The sequence below is a fragment of the Gouania willdenowi genome, chromosome 11 (genome assembly GCF_900634775.1).
Source record: "Gouania willdenowi chromosome 11, fGouWil2.1, whole genome shotgun sequence".
In the NCBI taxonomy this organism is placed as follows: Eukaryota; Metazoa; Chordata; class Actinopteri; order Blenniiformes; family Gobiesocidae; genus Gouania; species Gouania willdenowi.
Window position 1 is genome coordinate 22,760,066 of NC_041054.1, and position 20,922 is coordinate 22,780,987.

General features: G+C 38.1%; 1 protein-coding gene across 1 annotated transcript in view; it reads left to right on the top strand.

Moving 5' to 3' along the window:
• Positions 1-10,777, top strand: part of LOC114472416 (uncharacterized) — a 49,761-nt gene extending 38,984 nt beyond the window's left edge. Inside the window, exons 23-25 of the mRNA XM_028461666.1 lie at positions 7,399-7,501; positions 7,827-7,957; positions 9,224-10,777. Of these exons, the coding sequence (XP_028317467.1) occupies positions 7,399-7,501; positions 7,827-7,957; positions 9,224-9,350 (361 nt within the window). The 3' untranslated portion in view covers positions 9,351-10,777. The remainder of the gene's footprint in view (positions 1-7,398; positions 7,502-7,826; positions 7,958-9,223) is intronic.
• The last annotated feature ends 10,145 nt before the right edge of the window (positions 10,778-20,922 follow it).

Here is a 20,922-nt window from a genome sequence, read left to right on the forward strand (position 1 = left end):
TCCGGCATGCAAAAAGACAAAAAAAAAAAAAAAACCATGGTGATTTTGCTCTGAATGTCAAAGTGAATTTTTGTGATTGCAACCATGTCCGAAATGAACTGAATAAATAAAAATAAAATAAATAAATAAATCTTCAGCAGTTTCAGAGCAAAAAGCTGAGAAAACAACCTTTTTCTCAAAAAAACCTGTCAGTGACTTTAAAGCCATTTTTTTTGCTTTAGTGAAAACTCCAACATCTGAACATTGTTTCCTTATATAAAACAAAAAAAAAAACCACTGAGACCGGGCTTTTGATGGCAAAATTATTATTATTTATCTATCTGGGTCAGAGTTGAATGGAATTCTTACTGTATTTTGGCGTTCCTCCAACTTTCTCTCCCATCAGTCTGCATACACGCAACTTCCTCTTCCTGCCGGACTTGCAGAGTGTCACTGCGTTCCCCTATTTTTTATGGTTTTATCTCACCATTGCCACACTATCCATGAGTTCCACACATGCTCTGGTCGAGTGTGCGCTGCTCGGAACGTCAACTCTCGTATGTAGTGCCATTTTCTGTCTCATAAACGCCTTTCCTCCTCTCCCTCTGAGCTCTGCTGAGCATGGATGTTCTCTCATCCAAAGGTGCGCTGCTACCTCTTACGTGTCACCTATTATTTTGCTATCCGGCTCACAGGCTGGGGGTATTTTGTTTTAGTCTCACGATCACAACATTATCAATAATCCACTCAGGTCCACACATGTTCTGTGTTAGTATGTGGTGCTGTGAGCTGCTGAATACGTCACAATATCACTCTGTAGCACCATGATCTCACTCGTTCCTGCTTCTTTCCTCCTTTGCTGGGTAGCATCATTGGCTAATCTCTCATCTAAAGGTGCTGCCATCTTCAGGGCACAGCTGGTCACTACAACACCCCACAACTTAGATATTGATGAGGGACCTCCACCAGGGCATTTTCTAGTAATCCCCGTGAAAAAATGCAAATGACGAGTTATCTCGTCAATGGCACTGAGTGAGTTAAGAAACTCCAAGCTTGTCTGACACGCCCATGAACACGTCCCCTTGAGTACTCATACAAACACGCATGGATTTTGTTTACTTCTGTTTTTATGCGCACTGTATTTGGCTACTTTCTACATTTTTACATCGCTACAAAACATTAGAATGATTATCAAAGTGAGGAATGCTAACGCACTGACAGAGATCCCCCTGCCCTGTCACCGACACACACTCACACACACATAATCTGCGGAGGCGGGTGCTGTGGCCTGAACTAAGGAAGAGAACATAGGAGGGGGAAGGGGCCTCGTCCCCAAAGCGTAGCTTCGTCTCCTCGAGCAAAACAACAGGAAAATGGCTGCTGACAGGAGATTTAAAGATTACTCAAAAATACGTGTCAATCTGAGAAACACTGGAGGTATGTTTTTCAGGAGGGAATGACACTAACATGATATAAAGCTTGAAAAAGTGATTTTTACATGATACCCCCCATTTAATACTTTTGCTTGTGCAAATTACTAGTGTGTGCCATTTTCAGTGAAACATGAAAATGTATTTAAAAACTAATGTTAAGTTCAGTTGAGCATAGAAAATAGAGAATGCCATGTGACTGGTTTCACATTATTTAAAAGTAAGTTTAATACACACACACGCTCAAGGCAAGGGCAAGGCAAGGCGAATGTATTTGTAAAGCGCATTTTATACATAAGGCAACTCAATGTGTTTTACATCAACAAGTTGTGATGAACTACGGCCGGGACCGCCAGACGTCTCCGTGCCAAATAGCATGTACCACCTTTCTGACAATTAATGCCTCGGTTCCACCGAGTAAAACAAATGAAATTGTGCAATGTAAAATTGTAATCTATGTTGAAATGTCTTTGAAACGATATATCACACGACTATGTCCCAATGAATTTAGAAATTACCGGAAAAGGGAGTGCCCCCCCTCCTCTTTCAAAACAGTCTTTGAGAGGCTCTTGACATACGCTCATAGAATGTCCAAATGTCCATGTCAAATTACAGCCCGATTCAACGAGCATTAACGGAGGAGTAGTCATTTGAAGAATGGGGTCTCCGTGGCACATATGGAGTAATGTGCCCCATTCATATATTGGTATGTGTCAATGATTCGGTATATTTGACTCACAAATAAATGAGAAAACAACTTTAATGGAAATTGCCTAAAAAAGGGGGTGGGCCCCTAATCAAATTGTGCAAGGCATAATCTTGATCTACCTTGAATTATCTTTGAAAAGATAAGTGCTGCATTTGACACTGTAGATCATACAATTTTGTTGCACAGATTGCAAACGTGGGATGGACTAAATGGAAAAGTAATGCAATGGTTTAAGTCCTACTTGGAGGAGCGAAGTTATTTTGTAAGCATTGGAAACTGTCCTGTGGGGTTCCTCAGGGCTCTATTCTTGGACCCCTTCTGTTTAGCCTTTATATGCTTCCTTTAGGACAAATTTTACAGAACTTTCAGAGCCACACAGATGACACACAACTATATCTGTATATCTGTCACTGAACCCAGATGACTATGGTCCCATAGAGGTGTTGTGTGACTGCTTAGAAAAAGTTAACTGCTGGATGAGTAAAAACTTCCTTCAACTAAACCATGACAAGATGAAGGTGATTGTCTTTGGTAACAAGGAAAAAAGGACAGCTATCAGCAAGTATTTTGAGTCTCGATCTTTAAAAGCTAAAGACCAAGTCAAAAACCTTGGTGATCTAATTGACTCAGATCTTACATTCAGCAGTCAGATCAAATCTATCACAAAAACAGCCTTCTACCACCTAAAGAACATCTCCAGAGTGAAAGGTTTAATGACTCAGAAAGATCAGGAGAAACTGGTCCATGCCTTTATCTCCAGCAGACTGGACTATTGTAATGGACTTCTGACAGGAATCCCCCAAAGAGCATCAAACAGCTACAGCTGGTTCAGAACGCTGCAGCTCGGGTCTTAACCAGAAAAAAAAGGTCAGAACACATTACTCCAGTTTTAAAATCTTTACAATGGTTCCTAGCCAGCCTCAGAATAGACTTTAAAGTTCTGCTGCTGGTGTATAAATGTATGAATGGGTTTGGTCCAGAATACATCAGTGCAGGGGCGGATATTCCGGGTAGCATTGGGTGGCAGATGCCACCCCACAACAAAGCCTTGCCCCGCTGCTGCCGCCTTAATTTGTACACACGGGCACGGAACTATGTGGCCGCAGTCCGCCAACCGGTAATGCCCCGCTGCCGCTTCCAACGTTCTAAAACACCAACGAGGAAGTATTGCGAGAGCGGCACGGAAGTGCCTTGTTTACATTGGCGCACGACAGGAACGAGGTAAAAACATAGCTGCCAACACTTACGCATTTGCCGTGAGCAGTGAGCACACATTTGTATCAAAAACAAAGTTGTTACAAAACAGAGTAACAGCCCCGGACTCTCTCTCTCCCCTCCCTCCATGACTGACGTTCCACTGCCTTCAGACATCGGTGAGTATTGGTGCACAGGTTTTGCTCGCTTGTGTGTTTTGTGCGCTGCAGCTTGTGTGTTCACAGATTGTGTAGGTTTGAGTGTGTGTGAGGCAATGTGCACTGACGTGGGTGTGTCCAGTGTATGCTGAATGTGCACATGTTTGGGGAGCTTATGTATATGTAGCATCATAACCCCATGTACCCTTTGTTCTTTGGTTATTTCGTTTTAAAACCTACTCAAAATAACAAACGGTGTGGTTATTTTTGTTTTCCACAAATTCATCATATGCCCCTTAAAACGAGTTTTTATTCTTAGTTATATAACAGTGGCATCATTAACATGTCCGTGTTAAAATAATAATAGTAATAACAACATGGCGGTGACACTTTTTTCCCATCTGCTTACAGTTTGTTACAATAAAAACAACTGTTTTAAAGCCATAGTTTTGTAAAATTAAAAACATATTGCACCGTAGTAATTTCAATAAAACTACAAGACACTTTTTTAATCACTCACACAATTTCAAGTTTTATACTTTGTTAAATGTTACAGAATGGTTCTTCAATGTGATGGATGTGACAATTATCCTGTTTATTTTCATGGAAAGAAGCTGTTTTTCTGTGTGGATGTTAGTCTCCACTCTAGTAAATATTAACAGTGTCCAGCTATTGGCTAGTCCAGGGGTCTACAACCTGCAGCTCTGGAGCCTCATGTGGCTCCCTATAGTTTTCAAAAATATATTAAAATAAGGAATTATTTCTTACAGTGGGTATTGATGATTAATGATATTAACTTCAAATATAATTATGATAAAACCATTTGTTAACCTAAAAATAAATCATATTGTGCACTGACTCAGCACCTTCCTACTTCACCTCCTGCAACCTCTACAGACCATCAACTTTCTGCACCTGTGACTAACTTTAAGTTTTAAATCCCTTGTAATAAAACTAAACTAACAAAAAGGCTTTTCTGGAAGAAAATAGAGATTTTATGTGTGTGTGAAAAAATGTATTTACAGTAACTGTCAAAATGTCGGCTTTATGTGCATGTTGCATGTGATATGTTGCAATAAATTAGCAATTAGCATGTGTTGACCGACATGATCATGTGTTATCTAATTCAAGTTATTTTTTTGCAGCCCTTCAAATACATGTTGTTCATGTAACATTATTCGTATAATATAATCGTAACTGTAGAGAATTTTACACACACTATTGTTTTAATTGAGAAGCTATTTTTTCGGCTCCGGAAGGACTTTAATCCAGGTGAGATTAGACAAAATGGCTCCTTTAAGAGTAAAGGTTGCAGACTGCTGGGTTAGGAGGTTCATGTCCATTCACTTCTGTGCGTCTATAAATCAATGTTTGTCAAAGAAAACATGGTGAAGCTACTTTGTGAATCGTACAGAAATAAAGAGGATATAATCATTGTGATTGTTAAACAGCACTGATATGTGTCCATGTTTACAGAGAAGTTGATAATACTAGCACTGAAATGACTATTTTCTGCATTCATTTCGTTTTTAATGATTAAAAGTTAATTTGCACAAAGATAAACAATATTTTGGTCAAGCAACATTTTGTATTAGGCTTTCCTTAAACACTTAAACATAACACAAGGACATGTGACTAGTTGTGGTCAGTGTGTGTTAAGAAGAGCCACTGTTGTAGTGGCTCTTCTTAACTGCAAATATTGCACAGGCTCATTTTAACCATGTCCTAAAACTGCATTCAGACTTTTTATACTGTGCTGTATACACTTAACTGTCATTCAAGTGAAATTGATTGACAATGTTTTGTAATTCCTGTGAAATGGATTCAGTGCAGTAGATAAATTCTGAATTTCTTCAGTGACAATTTTCCTGCAATATATTGATTATCGCGGGCAAAAAAAAAAATTGCAGTATATCGCATTGCGAGGTACCTGACGATACCCGGCCCTATAATTCAGTATGCTTTATGTACGTCTGCTATATGTTGCCACCACTAAAAACTTCCTACCCCCCTCTTGCCACCCGTTTGAATTTTTTCTAGATCCGCCCCTGCATCAGTGAGATGTTAGTCCGGTATGAACCCAGCAGGTCTCTCAGCTCTATGGACACAGGTCAGATAGCGGAGCCCAGAGTTCACAGTAAACATGGTGATGCTGCTTTTAGTTGATATGCACCAAAGAAGTGGAACAAACTGTAGCAGAGCTGAAGTCAGCATCCAATGTGAACATTTTTAAATCAAAGTTAAAGGCTCTATTTTTCTCTACTGCGTATGATTGAGAGGGAGATTTTTGGCCATATTGTTAATGTAATGTGTTTGTTGGTTATTATTTTTATTTATTTATTTTTTCAAAGGTCTTTTTTTATTGAAAGATAAAAAAAATAGCTTTTACTGTACAGGGAGTACAGTTGATTATTTTTAATGATTTTACTGATGATATAAAACAAATGTTTTGCCGACTTTAATGTTCTTATTGATTTTAAGCTGTTGAATGTTTTCTGTGGCATTTTTTGATAATGTAAAGCACATTGAGTTGCCTTGTGTATGAAATGCACTGTACAAAATAAATTTTCCTTGCCTTGCCTATAAACGACAAAAAACAGCACTCTTGAATCACCCTTCAGTAAGAACGACATATATTCAAAGGAGATAAAATCATCAAATGTTATTTCTTTGCACTGAAATATTGATTTAAAGATGGCAGCAACTCCACCACCTTTCCTGCTAGTACCAAACTTATTTAAATAAATCAAGTCTTGTGGTGCACTTTCATTGAGAATAGTATTACTGATACCATCATTCAACCATGTTTCATTAAGAAATAAAAAGTCCAAGTGATGTGTCAAAATAAAATCATTAAGTGACTTGTTAACAAGAGTTCTAACATTAAGAAGAGCTAATTTTAAAGACTTTACTGGAGACACTGGTGGACTTTTTGGATGATGTGTTATAGTAGTGAAATTATTATCTCTATTAAGGTTTTTGTTTGCCTTTAATTTAACAATTTTACCTGTGTTACCAGTCAAAGTAGGAATTAAAGAAGTTGCATTAACTCCATAAGGCCCCGACTTTTTCTGGTTGTTCCTTAAAATAGAGCTATTGCAGTCCAGACCCAGCACACATCAGACCTGTGTCGCTCTAATTTGAACACAGCTGGCCTGAGGAGAAGAGTGATCCTGGTCCTGGTATCGTCGAGGAGGGATGGGTGGTGCAGATTGGTTCTTTAGAGGAGATAAGATGGGACCATGGTGAGGTAAAGGGTGGGGTGTCAGTCTTGTGCCAGCCAGAACCAGCTCGTTCATCTGGGCAGTTAAATCCAAGAAGGCAGGGGTAGGAAAGAAGCTGGATGAGGTGGAAGTAGGTGAATTTTGAGGTGACGCAGGTGGGTCCTGAGATGTGGGGGGTGGGTTGCGATTTTCGTTTTAATTTCTTGATAGAAGCTCATCAACTCCATGTTCTTTCCTTGTTGTTTTGTTCTCCGATGGTACATGTTGTCCTCTGTCTTTATCAGGACTGATAGCAGTGTGACTGGTGAAGTAAAACAAGTTGGATGTGAAGAGTTTTACTCCAGCCTTGTTTAGACACAGTCCATCTGCTCTAAAAAGATGACGACGTTCCCAAAAAATAGGAAAATTTTCTATAAAATTTAGTGAAAGGGCAGCACAAGCCGAAGACAAAGATGTATTCAGAGAGTAAATCCTTCAGAATTTCAGATCTCCTTTGCGGACTGGAGGTATCGGCCACTGATGAAGATTTTAGGCTGTAAACAGCTCACAGTTTTTAGCAGATGGTTGAAATCCTGCTTTAACACCTCAAACTTATCCTTGGCTAAACACACACATTTATCTTCATTCATATCACAATAAATATGTTTTAATGCCGTTTCACTGACAAATTAATGTTTGCCTTTGTCTAAAAAAAAAACCAAAAGCATTCTGGCAGAGGAATACATGACTAACCATGAGATGTATAAGGAGGAAGCCACAAGACAAACTGAGCAGAAAGCAGGAGAAGCTCTGGACGTTAAGGAAAAGGTGAAACATTTATTTTGAAAGCTAGTATTTGAAAGAGGATGTTATTGCCACACTAGCTGATTCTGCTTTATTGTATCACTTTTTTATGATTGTCATTTTTGTTCTGTATTAATTCTAATTAATGAAACAGCTGAATGCTGAGTTTCTGTTCAAATGGATTAACCCCCTTATAATTTTGATTTTTAATTCTTACAACATAAGATACTGTATATACATACATATTTAGATAACAGTTTACACCAGGGGACTGGGACAAGATATGGAATTATATTAAAGAGTTTTTCCTGTTTTAAAATTTCACATTTTATATTTGTTTTATAAATAGCAACTGGTGGAGCCTGAGTCTTTCCCCGATCATCTTGTCTGTAAACTGACCAAGAAGGTGTTTGTTGATCCTGTGAAAACCAAAAACGGAAGGGTTTATGAACGGAAGGCTATTGAAAAACACCTGAAAATGTAAGTTTTTGAATATTTATAGTTTTCAGCCCGCAACCCCCAACTCAAACTGGGGACCCCCACTGTTCCTGAAGGTGGTTGAACACAGACATGAACATTGAAGAACAGTCATGTGGAGACAGGGCTATCGATAAGGGGGAATAAAGGGGAGAGATTTTTGGGGCTCATCCATAAAGTCAGCGAAATAATGGTCCATTGTTCTAAAAATCTGATAACCACATTTTTTTATTCATCTGAATAATATCAGCTGTTAACCAGTTTAGTGTTATTGGCTCCATAGTATATTGTAATCTTAAAAATGGAATTCTTGTTTTAATCAGAAATAATAATGTTAAAAGTGACCAAAATTGGTGGAAAGGGTGGTGAAATGGGTTTTCAAAAACCACAAAAATTGGTGAAAAGTTGCCAATTAGAATGGGCAAAAACGGAGAGAAACAGTGGTAAAAAGGGTTCAAAGTTTCAATAATGGCTTAAATGTGACAAAAAAAAGTAGGAACGATTAGTTTAAACTGGAAAATAATGGGCATGAGAAATCATGAATATGTTTAACTTGGCAAAGATAACTGTGATGGACTGGCGCCCTGTCCAGGGTGTACCCCCGCCAAGCGCCCTATGAGAGCCGGAAATTGGCACCGGCAGACCCCCGCGACCCTGTTAAACGGGAATAAGCGGGTATGAAAATGGATGGATGGATGGCAAAGATAAGCATGAAATATTGTGTGACATTAGGTGGAAAAGTGGTAGAAAGGGTTTATAAGTGATGAAAATGTCTTGAAAGTGGAAAAATGTGCAGAAAAGGCACTGAAATTTGATAGAGAATGGCAAAAATTTAAAAAAATGCATTAAAAGGAGAAAGATATGGCAAGATAGATTAAAATGTGGCAAGTTTGGTGTAGTTGCAAAAAAAACGGTTAAAAAAATAAGCAAACATGGGCTCAAATTATTCAAACAATATTCTTTGTTTCTTAAAGGCATCTGGTGACCCCCACCCAGTGTCTCGTGACCCCAAATGAGGTCCCCACCCCAAATTTGAGAACCCCTGCAGTAAGGGGTTAAAAACAGGCGATCTCACAACTTTTGTTGTCATATCATGTCAGATTGTACTGATCTTATTGTCCTATCTTATAATGTTGTTTATCTGTAGCATTTTCTGCAATATCACAAATGTTATATAATTAATCCAAAAACACTTGTTAAGAAACTATTGGTTTTAACATCTTTAGAAACCACTGTCGACTGAATACAGCCTTTTTTTTTTCTTTATAGGTCCAAGTTTGATCCCTTTCTGACACCACAGACACTTCTCAGAAGAACAGATCTAAAACCACACCATGAAATGAAGAAGATGGTAATAGAGTACCGTTCCAATCAAATTCAGGAAACGTGGGTGTAGGAAACAATTTGTGCTACAATTCTGCTTTGTTCATCTTTCTAGCTATCATTCTTTATCATGGTAATCATTTATCTAGTTATAATACGTTACACATTTCTACAATTACGGAAAGAACACTGAATTGATTATTTCTACTTTTATTCTAGTGTTGACTTTAAAGACAAATTTCTCTTTAGTCTTTTCATAAAAACATTAGTTTTGGTTTGAGCTTCAGTTTTTGTTTATTGATGACAATTATTTCTATGTTTATTCTAGATTTAGTCAAATAAAATCATAAATATTTGTTGTGATTATTGATTGTTGTGGAAAAATGATAACTGTAGATATTGAATTAAGAAGCTGAATTGAATAATGCCTTTTAAGAAATGTGGTCTTTGCTGAGATGTTCCTTTATCAAGAGAACTCAAGCAGTCTGCTGGGCAATGCTTTACATGAGGATACACAATGGACCCTCAGTGTGAATAATTAAAGAACAGGTTCAGCAGAAAGTCTTGGATACTCATCATGTGCTACTTTCACTACATTCCCCATTTTTAATGGTAATTGATTACACACATATACAGATAAATGAATGACTGTACAGTCAAGCCTTGAACTACGCTACAATTTAATCAAAGGCGTAAGATATGAACAACCCCATGCCATTGTTAAAGATTTAGAGCTTCTTTTGAATCACTATGTAAATAAGTGATTCATATTGGTATCAGATTATGGCATATCAGTAATAATCAGTCTTAACACAGAAGACATGGGATTTGTCGATTTTAGTGAATTTTAATACTGTTTCCTTATAATGAACACATGTTTTATGATTATTCTCTTTGTTGGGATTTTCTGACCCTGTGGACACATCAAAGACTGAAAAATAGGCACTTTGTCCAACATATACACACATATAGCAATGAGAAACCAATCAATGTATATTTCTAAACTTAATTTTGCAGATTTTTGTGAAAAATGATCAGCTAAAACACATGACTAAGTTATCTTGTATGACCTTGTTATTGGTGTTAAATTGTTTGTATAATCTAATGAACTATGCCAAGTGATTGTAAAATGATGTGCCTTACCCTTACCAAAAATAAGTATACCTAATGTGTGTTATACTAAGTATACTTAAGTATATTTTGCCCAGTACACTTTTAGGTACCAAGTACACTTAGCCAATATACTAGTATTATACTTCAAAATGTACTATTTCAATACTTCTTAGGACTAAATTGGCCCAATTTTAGTTTACCAAAAGCTTTATTTCAAGTAAACTTATAGGTATACTATTACTATACTCGAATTAGTATACTAGAATCTAACCCACTTTCATTTAAATTAGCACTTTTTGTCATAATGTACACTGCGAAATACTTTTGACTTTATTTCACGTAGACTTGTTAACTATATATACTTAAAGGTCATTAAAATACTTGTACGGTACTGTCATGGCAAATTTTATATTCATCATCATATCCTCAAATGTATGTTCATGTGTACAATTTGTCATGTTTTAATACATGACGACTCCATTAATCTTTACACTTTTGAACAGCTGAATCATGATTAAACAGTACAGATCGTATTATTCTCAGTGCAGCACAGTCTCTGCCAAGGACATACACTGACGTACACACTTATCAAGACAGATAAAGACTGGAGCCAAACCTTCTCATAACATCTTCATCATCCTCCAACATTGCCACTATGGGCATCTGACTCCCTCCCTTTTGTCTCTCACTGTTGGGACCTTTTCTTATCTGTATAAAAAGCTTAAGCTTTGAAACTGTCGGGGCGGGGCGCGGCACTTCCTTCGGACGTCCGCCTGGACGGACGCTAATTTTGTTTCACTTTGTTCCATTTTGTACCTTTTTTCTTAGTTTAGAATAAACATTTTTTATATAAAATCATCAATGCTTCTCCTGGATTCCATCATTCAACCAGAGCAATGAATCATGTCTCAAATGAGGTCAACCGTAAATTCTGCCGTAACAATTGGCGATCACGAACAGGACCATCTTCTGTCCACCCCTCGGACAGAGACTGGATCACGAACCATCGGTTGAACCTCAAACACCAATTCGGACTAAGGTAAAGCTGCCTTTATAAATATATATATATATATATATATGTAAATTTTCATTTACATATATGTATATATATTCGCTCTGTGTTGATTTTTTTTTTTTTTTTTTTGGAACCAGTCAAGCATTGTATTGATTTTCAGCTTTGAGCTTTGATTTTGATCCTCAGCTGTTCTGTGTTTTGACGCAGTGAACTGCCATGAGAAAGGCTCAAATGGTTGAGGTTCTGTGCTTTTTAATGCTGTAGGTTCTCTCTGGTTTTCTTCGGGCTCGGATATTTTGTTTAGGCATAAAATACGGCTGGTCATTATTTACTTTGTTTTGTTCGGACACCCACAGCCTGTGAGGTCCTGACCATAGATAGACGGGCAACCAAAGTTTCCAAAACATCCCAGCGGTGTCATGATCTGAGTTCACCTCTGTACCGAAAGCAAAATAGATTAAAACCCCGAACCTAACCTAAATTGTGTTTCTGTGAATCAAACAGATGAACAACCCAATAAACAAATAATATATGCATACGCATATACAATCTTGGTATGATGTGAACTCAGATCATGCTTTCAGGCGAGTTTTACTTTTTTTTATCTTTGTTTTTATTTTGTTTAAACGTGGAATCAGATTTCTCCCTTTGGCTTGGCTTTAATGCTTTCATTTGACGAGTGTCAGCTTTTGAGAAAGGGAGAGAAATACAGAGAGCCAAACACACACACGTCGCTGCTGTGTTTTTCTTTTTTTTTTGGACGTGTGAACACACACACACACACACACACACACACACACACACACACACACACACACACCCACACACACGTACAGAGAGAGAAAGGGAGAGAGAGAGAGCACACACACAGGCACGCGCACGGGCGCACGCACACGCCACACCCATCCCAAGAGAGAGGTGGCGCCCCTCACTGGCCAGTTTAGTGCACTACACACTTGTGACACAACATTGTGATTTCTCACTTCTCCCCTGCCGATAGAATAGTGCCATTACACACAGACACTATTTTTATTTTTATTTTAAATTTTATTTTGATTTCATGTTTGATGGGCAACACACACTCAAACACACACTATGATGAATACAGTATTTCATTTTATTTTATTTTAATATTACTGTTACCATCATTATCATTTTTTATTATTTAAATTGTTAGTTTCTGTTGGCTTTGTGGTTGCCCCCTGAAGAAACGACATCTTCAATGAAAGAATGAAATCACCTTCAACTCTTACGCTAATGGAATGTCAACATCATTCAAAGGACCAAGCATCAGAAGGAAATGGACAATCAAAGGTGTGTGACCTTTCAGGACTCAAGGACTCAACTCCCATTCAGCAAAGCAATGCTGAAATAACTCGCTCAGTCCCAAGTCAACTCTTCATCGTCTATGAATGGGCCGCATGCCAATGCTGGATTAACACATCCTGCCCCATCATCAAAGACTGAGAACCTGTGGGCGTCGGAGTGGACACTCCCCCCACCAATGAGTTGCGAGTTAAACGCCACGACTACTGCCTGAATGATGGGCAGCAACTGCAGACTGGTCACACGTCTGCTGGAAATCTTCACCAAAAAGACACTGTTTCAAAAGCCACAAGGATATCAAGCCACAAGAAGTCCACCACAGCCTTTGGTGGTAGTGCGCACGCACACGCACAGGCACGCGCACGCACAGAGCTAAATCACTTTAGCCTTGAACTTTGGCATGGAGGGGGACAACTAGCAAATAGCCAACAAGCTTCTCCTTCGCACAATACTAACCCCTCTATCTTCTGACTGTGCACTAGATTATTTTGTTTTCATTTATTCTCTCACACGCAGACAGACCAGACATACAGTCACACACCCACATTCACAACTATGAGAAACACAGGACCACCAGAACTTCACACAGAACCCTTCTGTTTGCCACATGAGATCAAGTGTGCCCATCATTTATCTTTGCTTTTATTCATTATGTTGCTCATTTATTTACACTGCTTTGGCCTTTATGAGAAAACAACAAACAAAGGGGAAGAAAATAGTGTTACTAAAAGGTTGTTTTTGTTTGCTTTTCTTTCATTTATTTTCTTGATTGAGGGGAGGCCCCCCACAATGCAAGATATGGTTACATCCGCTGAAGACAGAGCCCTCGGTTGCCTCAGCTTTTGGAGCTGAAGTTTTAATTTTTATTGGCCATGATTTTTTTGAGCTCACACGTTTTTCTCCTTTGTTATTTCTGAACGATTCTTCTTTTTCTCTTTTGTTTTTACTCAATTTCAGGAAAATTGAGACAGAGATTGAGGACTGCAGCCTCAACAAGTTTAAATTTTGACATTTTTTGACCGATACCCTCGTAAACAATCTGTACCTTACCCTTTTTGAAGCTGCTTGCGACAGACAGCCTAGTTCAACATTCATTGTTTTCATTTTGCGCGCCTCCCCTTACCGCGTCGGACTGTCTGGCCGGCCCAAAGCCACTCGACAGCATGGGGGGGGTACCAAATTTTTCCTGAGAAAAAATGTCCCATTAGTTGCTATGAGTACATAGGCAATTACTTTTCAAACAAGAAGTCCTGGTTTAATGTGCAGAAAAAGGATAAACCTTGCTAGGGAAAGCGCTCTTTGGGGGATAGTGGTCCACCTGATTTGATACATGCTTGGTAACCGAAGACCGTTCTGAACAAATTTCTACGTTCCCTTAGAGTGAGGGTTAAGAGAGGTTGCGTGCTCCGTTCAATGTTGAGTGATATTAGAGGTGCCCAGAAAGTTCTGACAGTTGAGTTTCCCTCAGGTTGCAGACCGAGGTTGAGTAGACTGCCGATTCAGAGGTTTTTTTTCTTAGACTTCTGGAGTTTATGGTGGTTGAGTTATTCCCAAACTCTTATTCTTCAAGAGTGGCGGTTGAGTAGACTGCCGATTCAGAGGTTTTTTTTCTTAGACTTCTGGAGTTTATGGTGGTTGAGTTATTCCCAAACTCTTATTTTTCAAGAGCGGTGGTTGAGTTTCCTGCTGATTCAGAGATTCTTTTTTACATTTCTGGAGATGGACAGCGGTTGAGTTTCCCCCGCGGACCGGGGTTGAGTTTGGTTATTGTGCATGGCCGTGCGATTGCTGCCTGATCAGCAGCTAGTAGACTGTCAGTACTGCAAGGGACAATGTCTCTAAGTGTAGACTCCGCCAAGGCGGAAGTAAAAAGGAGCGTACCTCTTAGTAATCAGACGATACCAGTAAAAAGCAATTAATTAACACTAAAAGGTTGCCAAGCATGGGGGGGCAATAAGAGCTCATTGACCCCGAGAGACGAGGTGGACTGGCTATCGCCATTGGTGGGTTAGATGAGACCTATATTCCACTTAGACACTGCAGCAAAACCTTGTGAATGCATGGACGTGAAAATTGAGGCATGAACGTGTGCGGTGCATGAGTGACTGAATGATGACACGTTACGTATGCCTGAGAACCGCGTTGTGAGTGCGAATGTGCCGTGGACGTGTCATTGAGTGATTGACCGATGAATGGCTGTTTGACCACACATGTTCCTCTGTTTCACCTTCTTTTCCTCCTGGGTTTTGATGCACTTGATCTTCTCCTTGTTTTTGCCAATTATGTAGTGGGGTGTTCAGGAAACACTGCTGCTTGTTAAAAAAAAACTATGGTTTTAGGCCTTGGGCCTTCTAAAAAGTTTACCAGGTTTTAAAGGTTTTTTTCTGGGTGTTTAAAAACACCAAACGACGTTTTTATATATGATACCACTTTCAGTGGAATGACTGGCTTTGACCTTGACTGACCTTACATGTTCAGTGTCCATGTTTTTTGTTGTTATATGTGTATACTCGTTGTGGTGTGCACTTGTCTACGTCTTCGTCTTAGTTGTTGTTATTATGTAGCTTTTTCCAAAATACAGGTCGCTGTAAGGAGACGAATCAGATCCAACTAAAGAAAAGAGATATTTTAAATTATTCATTTAAGTCTTAATGTTTTCCTCTCTTTCTGTTTCTGAGTGTTTCCTAACAGAAAATGCCACCGCCTTCTCGACTCCGATCCTGCCTCCCCCAGCCGCCATGCCTGGTCACTGCTCTTATGATGAAGGATGAGAAAAAAAGGGAAGTATTGTCCATAACTGTAACTGGGAAACAAAGGGGAAATAGATTGAAATAGACACGTGACAATATGACATATTGTGGATGTTCTAACGTAATATCTATTCCAGAGACTACAGAGACTTCCAATCCAACTGCAAAAGTGGGGACAGATCTTCAAATTTCCAAAAGGAGCGTACAGTTGACCCTGGCTTTGACCTTTTAAGGCTGAGGAGGAGGAGGTCGAGGAGGCTGGAGGGCACAAAGGCAGGTAGACACAAGAGAGAGGAAAACGGAGACACATCCAAAATGATCAGATAAGTGATTTTCCAATGATATTTATCATATGGTTTTAAGAATCCAAATGTATTCTTATGTAAAAAAAGGGAAGGGAGGGACCAACGTCCCTCTGATTTTTGATTTATATTTTATCATAGGAAAATATACCTCAAACCCTCCAACCATTTTCTTCTTGTTCCAACAGCACTTAGCGTGCAAGACCATAAAACACCTTCACTGGGTTTAGACACTTTTAAGGGAAAAATTAAGTGTTCTCAACATTGGGTTGGTGGCCCAATCTGGGTCGCCTGAGATTTAAAAAGGGTCCTCCTGAAATTCTTGATAATTGATTGAAATAAGAGATAGTTTAAAGTTGAGTAACTTCCAAGCATTTAAGGAAGCTCTCCAAACCGTGCTGGGGCTCGTCACCCCCACGAATGGGATAAATACAGAGAGCAAAAGACAATATGATTGTTCGACTCAACTTAACTTTAATTCTGTCTAACCTTAAAGGGCCAATAATCTTGCTAAACTCTGGTTCAGACACAGAATAGGAGACACTTTTGCCACCAATTGACCTTCAAAATTAAGTAAATTACATCTCAAATAATAATTATGAGGGAAATGAATGAAATAAATGAACTGACAAATTCAGCTCTATAAAAGAATTAGGCTATGTAAATAGGTGTGGAGTGTTAACATTATTCAGAATAAATAAAGGATAGAATAAGATTTCTCCTTCACAAATAAGAGATAGCAAAGAAAATAAACAAACAATTTAAATAAATAAATAACATCATTTATTTATTTGGTTAAACTCATTTAGCTTTCTCACATCTCCATGTCTCCCAATTGTATGTATTCATCTTGAGAAGACATGTAATCACACTCCACACTTCTCCGTCTGACTTGCATGTCCTTCTCCGTCCGACTTGCATGTCCTTGTAAACAGTGGTTCTCAAATTGCTTCTCACCAGGTAAGTAGATGTACCACAGATAATCACTGCAACTCCAGCTATGCTTCTTCTTACTCCAGGAAAAGAAAATCGAATTAATACTTCCTGCTTTTCTTTCAGCCTCATATTTTCCCACTCGCGTGCGAATGGGCTACAGAGCTAGCATGGCTAAAAGCTCACTAACCCACACCTAACCATTGTGTGATTGTGCACCTTTTAGGATCTGAAAAGCTCTCAGATCCTGACCTCTGACCTGTCTCTGCCTTCCTGGCCATACTAACTATTCATTTAGTTAGTTAACTAAACCTAACACCCCTAAACTTTTATTCTATTCTATTCTATTCTATTCTATTCTATTCTATTCTATTCTATTTTATTTTTTATTTTATTTTATTTTATTTTATTTTATTTTATTTTATTTTTTATTTTATTTTATTTTATTTTATTTTATTTTATTTTGGGTGAGTGTTTTTCCCCCCCACCCCCTTTTTCTTCTGTCCAGGTACCAGCTAAAGCCTACCAGGTACCAGGTACCAGCTAAAGCCTCAGTAGTGGGATCGCGCATGTGTTCAGGTACCAGCCAATCCCAAGAGTTCTGTTTCGGTGTTTTTCCCCCTCTTCTGTTCAGGTACCTTCCGATCCCAAGAGAGGTTGCCAGGTGTGTGGAGACTACCCTTCCTCAGACAACAACCAATCATCTACAACGCCGACCGGAACGACCCACACGGCAGTGAAGGTCGCGGAGCAGGCAACATGGATCCAAGATGATTGCCGACACCAGCTGATGCTGAGACGGAGGCTGACCGAACAATGAAGGGGGAACCGACAAGGCCACTGAGACACACACACAAGAAAACTCTCTAGAACAAGGGCCTAGCTATTGGTTACCCCAGTTACCACTGAACTCAGCCGATGAAGACGAGTGATGTCCTTGATGCAAATGATGATTTTTGCTTATCTAGATGTAATAAAGGATGATTTTTGATGATTCATGCCATTGATAATAATGATGAAGTTTTTTTTTTTTTAAGGTTTATTTCCACATTTTTCTTGATATGTCTATATCCGTGCCTCACAAAAGAAGAATATATCCAATGTATGACAATAACGATGCTAATGGTTAACCCTGACAGACAGCAAAGGTGGAATATAATAATTTTGTTTCTTGATTTGGTCGTTGAGGCGACCAAAAGTGGGGAATGTCATGGCAAATTTTATATTCATCATCATATCCTCAAATGTATGTTCATGTGTACAATTTGTCATGTTTTAATACATGACGACTCCATTAATCTTTACACTTTTGAACAGCTGAATCATGATTAAACAGTACAGATCGTATTATTCTCAGTGCAGCACAGTCTCTGCCAAGGACATACACTGACGTACACACTTATCAAGACAGATAAAGACTGGAGCCAAACCTTCTCATAACATCTTCATCATCCTCCAACATTGCCACTATGGGCATCTGACTCCCTCCCTTTTGTCTCTCACTGTTGGGACCTTTTCTTATCTGTATAAAAAGCTTAAGCTTTGAAACTGTCGGGGCGGGGCGCGGCACTTCCTTCGGACGTCCGCCTGGACGGACGCTAATTTTGTTTCACTTTGTTCCATTTTGTACCTTTTTTCTTAGTTTAGAATAAACATTTTTTATATAAAATCATCAATGCTTCTCCTGGATTCCATCATTCAACCAGAGCAATGAATCATGTCTCAAATGAGGTCAACCGTAAATTCTGCCGTAACAGTACTAAGTATATCAAAAGTTTGAATGCAAGTATGAAATAAATATACTTGTACTTTAATGTATACATTTCAGTATACTGAAGTGATGCGCTTTCAAGTGCATCTCTGTGAAGTACAACAAATGTAAACTGAAAGTATACTTTGTAATTTTTAAAAATAAATATACTCTAAGCACACTTAAATAGACTTCTTTTTCATAAGGGTAGGGAAGAAGAAAAGGTGAAAGAAGCCGGTCATGCAACAATCCTTGGGGGAAAAAAGGCTAAAATAGGTTGATAAGCACTTGGAGACGTTGAGAATTACTCTAAATGTTGTTTTGTTGTGTTTTGATTGTTGAAATGAGCATAATCTGCATGTAATGTGTAACTCCTTTTAACTTTTATAAAAACGCTTACATAAAGGCCACAGAGTGTTTGTAATTTCATATACATTTTTAAAGTAATGTCTTTCCATCATGTGAAATTTGTAATATTAAAAGATGACCACCTGTTGACTTGTACAAAGTCCCTGACAGCTTGATATTGCTGAATGTACCCCTTGCCTGAGGTGGATGTGTATATCAGGGCAGGTCAGTCTTCTCTTTGTGCACCTGTGAAGATTCAGCATTTTGTGATCTGTGTTGAACGGGAAATAAAACACTTTTCTAAGCCACTCTTGTTTTTTTTTTGTTCTGATTTATATTTATTTACAATCAAGGGTCTTTGTTTTCACCTTTAAAATCAGTTTCATAAGGTTTATCTCTCACTCTTCAAAGAGGTACAGTGGTTCTCATGTCCACTGCCGGACCAGATCAATACAAACTTTTACAGCAATCTAGACATTCCATGAAAACGTTGCATGCACATTACATACAAACATTGTTTTGAATGAAAATCAACAATCAAAAGGCAGTGGCTAGCAAAGGGACCCTTGTCAAAACACAACCATACTGTCCAGCTAGTTGCATATCTAAAGTTTTACTATACATTAAAAAAAAAAAGTCATTTAAACTAAACATTTAATCAGTTGATTAGAATGAGTGTATGCTGCTTGATGATAATGTAAAATGCATGAAATGTAATCAAATGACAGTTGACCGATTTAGGACGTAAACTACATTGTGTACCTGCTGTGTCAAATTTTATACACACAATTTCAACTAATTTTTACTAAAGAGTACATTTTGAAATATTGAGTATTTTCCCATTGCATTAACTCACTAACCATGTTACAGTAAAAATTTCCATTTTTGAAAGTTCTCCCCCAAAATTTGTGGGTTGCTCAATCCCAAATTATGATTTTCCAGTAGTTTTACTGGAAAACCCTCGTGTGAATGAATTACTGCTTCGTAGTGGATTATGTGTGTACTGCATATATTGGATTGTATACCAAAAAGTAAAAATCACACCGATGATGCCAAAACTCATGAATTATATATTAAACACTTGGGGCTTTACGGATTATTAATAAACATGATTTTAAAGGAAAAAGTTATTGAATAACCAAAATAAAGACAAACAACAAAGGTAGGAGCTAATGTAAAATGCTGCCCCAAAATCAACATGTCACGTCACATCCGGTAAAAAATGGCTGCTCCCCATCGAATGTGTTTATAGAAATAAAATAGTTAAGCATTGTACTTTTGATGCGGCCTCTTTTTTTTAAGATTACCTGGAGTCCATTTGAATTGTAAACGCTATCAATGATCATATATAACACAAGACGAGCAGTTTAGTCAGACTTATTTATTTTCGATTGAAGTAAAAAAAAATGATTGAAAAGTTGTTTTTTATGATTTAAGTGATTTTTCTTTCATTGAACAGTTTTTTTTTGTTTTTTTGGATTGAATAATAAAGACACAAATCTACCTCCATATATGTATATAGAGTGTTTTCACGGCGCTTCATCCATTGCGTCATCAACCCGGAAGTCGCCATTTTGGAGATAAAGCAGCAAGTCTACAAACAGCACGCAGACAAGAAAATCCCGTATTTCGAGACAAAATCGCAGTGTTTTTGGTTGTATCAATCTGTCAAACAGTGAGGCACATTTAGAGTTTTATAGATTGCCAAAAATCATAACAAATCAGGGAGAAAAATCTCAAGTTATCAGAGGAAAGGAAGCACTTGTGGCTAGCAAAGCTAAACTAGGATCTATGCTGTAAAAATCTTGGTAAATAGTTGATTGATTAAAAATAAATGTTTTCTAAGACTGTCTCTCTGACTAATCTCAGATTTTATCATGTTTGAACTATTACAAAGTCAATTTCTATGTATAGTATAGTTATGTTATTTTTATGTTGCATTACCATGAAAAAAAGAATAAATAAAATGAAATGAAAAAATTTTGTTTTATGTTATTTTACTTTATTTTATTTTTCTAGAAAATTCTCTAACCGGAAATCCCGCCCTTCAATAGAGGTTTCCGGTTGTATCATCCAGGTTTTCTATTGGTCAAAAAACACGAGGCGAG